Here is a 6,040-nt window from a genome sequence, read left to right on the forward strand (position 1 = left end):
TAAATTGGTCACTTTCTGGTAGAGAGCCAAATACAGATCAGTGTATGTTGTCAGGGATGTCACACTTACAATGGTCTATGCAAGTGAAGACACTGGTGCTATCACCCAAACATTATCTGTGCTACAGAATTCAGTACAGATCAAACATTTTAAGTTTCACAGCAGTCAGACCCACGCAAGTTTTAGAAATATGTAATATAAACGGCCCACAAAATCAAGTTTGCTCATTACATATTTTGAATCAGCTCTAAAAAGTCATATCGGGATCTCATGATCTACTGAATAATTACTTATGATCCAGTAAACATGTGACTATGCAGGTTATTTCACTTTTCGGCACAGCAAATACTGCCACTGTGTGTCCCAAAACAGATGTTGCTGCCTGAGTACGCAGCTCAACTCTGCAGGGCCCAGACTGCTCCAGAACACTGCAAAAAGATCTTCTTTTATTTCATCTCGAATTGCATGCAGTTTTTTTTTTTTTTTTAAGTGAACCAATATCTTAGCAGGGTGACAGGGTCAAGTTTAATCAACAATGTGGCAGCTCTTGATACCAGCTAACTCATGCATTGATTCCAACTTATCTTAGCAACTTATTCCCCTGCTCTGGGTGAGGGTCTGACCACTTTGCATGCCAAATTAAATGAAGGGACTATTTTGATGAATTATGTCTGACACACTAGGTGTAATATGCATGTTGCCGTCGAACGTGTGAGTGTCACCAGCGTCAGTGTCAGTCTCAGCAGTGTATCAGAAAATGAGTCCTTAAGTTGCACCTGAACCATTTACACTCTATGTACAGGTTCTTTTTTTCTGGACTTCTGGTGCTAATAGTAATTTTCCTCAAAAGTTTCCTTATAATGCTTTACATGAAGGATGGGAATGCACTGCAGAACCCTCAATGGTGCTGCATAATGTGACTGAAGGTGTTTTAAAAAATGTTTTCGCAACAGCAAAATCATCCAGGTCATTTTTTTTTTTTAAACCAAATGTCATTTAAGACTGTTTGAAATGATCTCAGTCAGCTTTGTTTTAGGGAAAACACTGCAGCACACATTCTGAATTGGCACTGTAGTAGTAGCGTTGCATCCTTATTCATAAGGATTTTTGATTATTTGTGTGTCTGTATGGAGCTATATGCAAATACAATTCAGAAAGCAAAGAAGACTCATTCAGCCTGCCTTTTTTTTTTTTTTTTTTTAAATATGGGCAGGTGGCTGTCTGAATTATGGCACATACATACACACAAACACTAACACACATCCAGTCAAAACACTCATCAAATGTAGGCTGCAGTAGCTCTGTGTTGCTCTGTGGTTCCTCTGGTGATGCCACAGGTTTTGGTCAACAGTGAGGAATCCACAGATCCACAAAGATCACGTTTGACCTAATGAATTATGGACGTTTTGCGCACACTGTCGTTCTAATGGATCAATAATGATTTATTATGATCCCATATAAATCATTCCTGTCGTATGAAGCATTAGCTAAATTTCACTTGTATGTAACCATGTGGCTGATGTCACTGCTCTGCTTCATGTCAAGTAACTTCTTTGCGCACAGATGTGTAAATCCATCCCTGTTTCTTTGCATTACCCCGCTGAAAAAAAAATCTGCCTGACATTTCTTTAAAATAAATGAAGGGTGGCACTACAATGATGTAAAGACATATCGGATTATTTCAAGTAGAATTCCACTTGTTCAAGATGCTTTCCAAAAAAGCATTTGGATGACAAAAAGTACATGTGATCGCAGTGGATCCCTGGAACGTCTCTTTAAAAATGACTCAAATTCGTTAATTCGTTCGAGTTTTCACTTCATCTACAAGGAAAATATGTCATTCACGCGTAGCATATTCTGTGACTTGCTAAGATGTTTTGCAGGACAGGCGGTTGGCATCTCAGAAGTCATTTCTCTGCCAAAGTCGCTCTTCAGCTCTTAACGCACAGCCTTTGAAACCACCTTTGGTTTCAGCTGCCGCGTCTGAGCCAGAGGTCTAAAAGTTAAAACACTGAGCGTTTTTGATCGCTTATAGCCTATATCATTTCCTCCAAAGCCCTCGATGACCGGAGCTTGTATCATTTAATTAATCCCTGGCATGACGTGCTCAGAGGCAGGTAGAGAAAACAGGGAATTGGCGAGGAAGGAGGACCATTACGCAGGTTGTCATGACATCACCATGGGTTGGCTATAAAGCGGTGAGGACTAATACACAGAGTTAGAGGAGCACTTGAGGAGCTTTGGAGTAAAGGACGGACTCAAGCCTCTTATGTTTAACAGCTGATTGGCTGCAGCTACTGTCCTTCTTTCTGAACTTTCAGCGCATAGGAGTCCCTGAAAGAAGACAAGACCTGTCAAAATGAACTTGTCATACTTGGTAGCGTGTGGACTTATGGTCACCCTGCTTTCACAGAGGATGAGCGCGAAACCTTTAACTCAGGCGCAGCAGAAGGTAAGAAGTCACTCACTGACCCTGTTACTGAGAACAGTTTTTAGTTGCTTCGCACTGTTGGCTGTTGGAAACTGAATGCTGCTTCAGGACTGAACAGCTGTTCTGTGGTCCAGGCGTCCAGGACTGTTGGACTGTTGTACGCATCATGTTTCATAATTTCAGTTATGTTTAGTAATTCGGTAAAGACAGTTTTTCCACACTCGCAGTCTAAAACTTCCATGCTTTTCGCCCCACTTTCACTTGGTTTATAAAAAGACAATGTTTTTTTTTAATTCACTGATGTTTAACCCCAATTTTGCTTCGCACCATCATTCGTCAGTTTTAGCTTTTAAGCGCATATTTACATCATTTAGGCTCTCCAAAATTTTTTTTTTTTTAAATGGAAAGAAGAATTGGAATGAAATAATGCACGGGGAAGGTTTTTAAACTCTGTTCCAAATCATTTTACATTATCATCAACATTTTTCTAGTTTTTTGCCAAAACAAAATTACAACTAACTAAACTGCTTGTGCGTAATTACGCAACGTGGCACAGAAACGACTGAAAAACACGAACCCTTCAGTGATAAATATTTGAAATAAGTGATGTAGTCGTTTGCTTAGATGGTCACAATTTAGAAAAGCAGAAAGTTGATGCCTGAAAGGAGCAAGCAGCAGGCACCTGTCATTCTTATCTGAGCTGGATTGCCGCATAGTAAATATATAAAAGTACCGAATCCACAAGGTACATTTACAATATCAGTAGATTCCTTTGAGGTGTTGACTGCAACATCTTGTGGATCCATTCCAAAGTTGGTTTTTGGTCAGACAGAGCCAATATCCGGCTCAGTAGTGCCTATAAATTGTCAGAAAAACATGTTCCACCTTGGCGAGCGCTTATAATGTTTGAAAGTGCTTTAATATGCACCAAGTTGAGGTTTACCTCAAACGGTATGCAAATGTCTGCTCTGCTCAAACAGGCACCGAGACTATGTCTCAGCTTTATCAAAATCCCATCTCTTTGCACAACGTGGGCTTTTTTTCCCCTTTTGCCTGAGGGAAGACATCGTTTATTTATTTTCTCACTCTTCCAGTCTCTTAGAAGTTTGCTGGGCGAGGAGCTGGCGGAGTTTCTGGAGTCGGAGGAGAGGGAGAGGCGGATAGACGCTGTGCGCTCTCGGATACGGTTACTGCGAGATTTAAGGATGGACACCCGGGCCAGAGGGATGTGGGCTCGTCTCCTTAACGACCAACCCGCAACGAGGAGACACAAATCAGGAAACAAGAAAGGGGGGTCAACGTCGCGGAGTGGCTGCTTCGGACACAAGATGGACAGGATAGGAACCATCAGTGGGATGGGCTGCTAAGGGTCGGAGCAGCGCTGCGATGGTGAGTGGCTCTCATGTCACGGTCCCGCCTCAAACTTAGATGGATTCTCTTTAAGCTCACATAGTGATATATACGCAGAGGTCAGGAGGAGGAAAGAAATAAAAGAATGAGAGAGGAAGGAGATAAAGAGCAAGAGATTGGTGTAGTTTATGGAGGGATTGTGCAAAAGGATGGGTGGATGGAAAATATGAGGAAAGAAAGAAAGATGGAAAAGACGGAAGAAAGAAAAAGAAAATGAAAAGATTTTTAAGGTTGTTCTTGATGCATTACCTTGCATCCACAGTTAGGCCTGTGTTGATTAAAAAACAAGTGTAAGTAGCAGTTTTATAGAAGCTGGAAAGCAGTGATCATATAGGGTTGTAATCTGCCAGGTGATAAATTCATGTCTGAATGAGCGGTCAGCTTGATGTAAGAAATCAGATGTATCATAGACTTTAGCTGTCTGACTGACTGCATCATGAGGAAAACGGTTATTTGAGATGATGTTAAACGTAGGAGGGGAAACACACAATATCTCAGACTAGTGATATCATTCAGCTTCAGCCCGCAGTGTGGTAGTGTTCCCTCTGAGGTCAGGCTCCCTTTCAGACAGCAGGAAAACCCATGTAGACTGATGTAAAATCATGTATGGGAACCAATCCAGTGAGTATTTAGGAAGTCCACTCTTGTATTTATGCGCATCATTATGAATGATCCCATCTGCTTCATGTAGAAAACAAGAATGTTTAGGGAAAAAAGAACATAGGGAGATGGGGGAAGGAAGTGGGGATGCAGACACACACATTTGTACACACACATGAAAATACAGCACCCTGTGGTGGAGGAGATCTTTCTGGGAAGCCCATTTACTTTACCCGAGTGTTTGGAGAACAAAAACAACAAAGGAGCTGTGTTGGTGAATGAAGTCATGAGGAAGTTAGGTGACACACAATTAGTCCAGAGGCTTGAGGCCTGTTTTGTGGTTGTGGAAAACTGTGAAGTCCTGATGAAGGAGTGTGATTTTGTGACTAACATGAGGAAGTGTGTTTTTCATCAGTAGACACCCTTAAAAGCTGATATGTGCTTAGAGGTGAGGAATCGGTCTAAAAACTTTACTCAGGGTAGATTTAGATGTTCCAAGAACGACGGGAGGCTGATGAGTACACACTGGATAAAAACCACAGAATCAATTAACTTGAGTTTATTAAACTGTCTCTGAAAACTCAGTCTAACCTTTCCTCTCCTGTTTCTTCTCTTTCTCCAGCTCTCTGGACGATGGGTTTGGACAACAAAAGTTGAGTTTGTTCTCACCTGAGGGGGAAAAAAAAGAGAAACTCATAAAGTGACAGATTTTCGGTACGAAAGTCACCACAACCAGCATAAACAAAGACTGAGATGACAATGCTACAAAATCCTCATAGAAATCTCTCTCTCTCTCTCTATATATATATATATATATATATATGCAGTATATATATGATAAACATGGAGGTATATATACATATATGTATACCATACAAAATGGTCAACAAACACAGATGTATACTACAACATGGTGGACAATGGTGTAAAAATTACAAACCGCAAAGCTGTATATTGCTGCTGCTGCTGCTGTACATTCATCTTCCCCTGCATAAATGTATTTATGTTAAAAAAAAAACTATTTATATGTTTATAAAAAGAGATATTTATAAATATGAGTTTTATTTATGTAACATTTTGAAAATGGATGCAAACTGCAGGTCAATTCTGTTTGTTACCTTTTCTTTTGTCTTAAATAGTTGTAAATGTTTTCAAAAATGATTAAAAAAAAAGAACATTCCATGTGCACTTACACGTGTTCTCTCTGGGTATTTGTGTTTCACTGAAATCAGTAAATTCCAGTTAATGAATATTCTCTCCCTAGCTTCTGGGTAAAAATCTGGTATCCTGGACAAATTGACTCGTCTGGAGTTAGGACAGACTTTGCTGCTTCTAGTTTTTTATACTGTTCACATTTGGAAATAGTGTAACAAAGCATTGTAAATCAATAGGGGCACGTGTAACAATAAAATATCCAACAGGAGCATGTTTATAGGTCTCGCTCCGACTCAAATATTCTGGATTAGGATAAGTTGGATTCACGGTTCATCTACTTTTCATTCAGTGCTCTCCTCAGAGAGTTGGAGATGTATGAATGGCGTCATCATAGCCTCATTAGGTACGCCTTTTAAAGCTGGTCCAAAGCAAGTCCAAGGTTCT

General features: G+C 40.3%; 1 protein-coding gene across 1 annotated transcript; it reads left to right on the top strand.

The window, feature by feature from the left end:
• Nucleotides 1-2,230: 2,230 nt before the first annotated feature.
• On the top strand, nt 2,231-5,416 carry nppc (natriuretic peptide C). The gene is made up of 3 exons (XM_023279727.3): nt 2,231-2,452; nt 3,526-3,820; nt 5,064-5,416. Exons 1-2 carry the CDS (start codon nt 2,360-2,362, stop codon nt 3,796-3,798), a joined length of 366 nt encoding a protein of 121 aa, XP_023135495.1. The 5' UTR covers nt 2,231-2,359; the 3' UTR covers nt 3,799-3,820; nt 5,064-5,416.
• Nucleotides 5,417-6,040: the final 624 nt, after the last annotated feature.

This window comes from Amphiprion ocellaris, chromosome 2, assembly GCF_022539595.1.
Source record: "Amphiprion ocellaris isolate individual 3 ecotype Okinawa chromosome 2, ASM2253959v1, whole genome shotgun sequence".
NCBI lineage: Eukaryota > Metazoa > Chordata > Actinopteri > Pomacentridae > Amphiprion > Amphiprion ocellaris.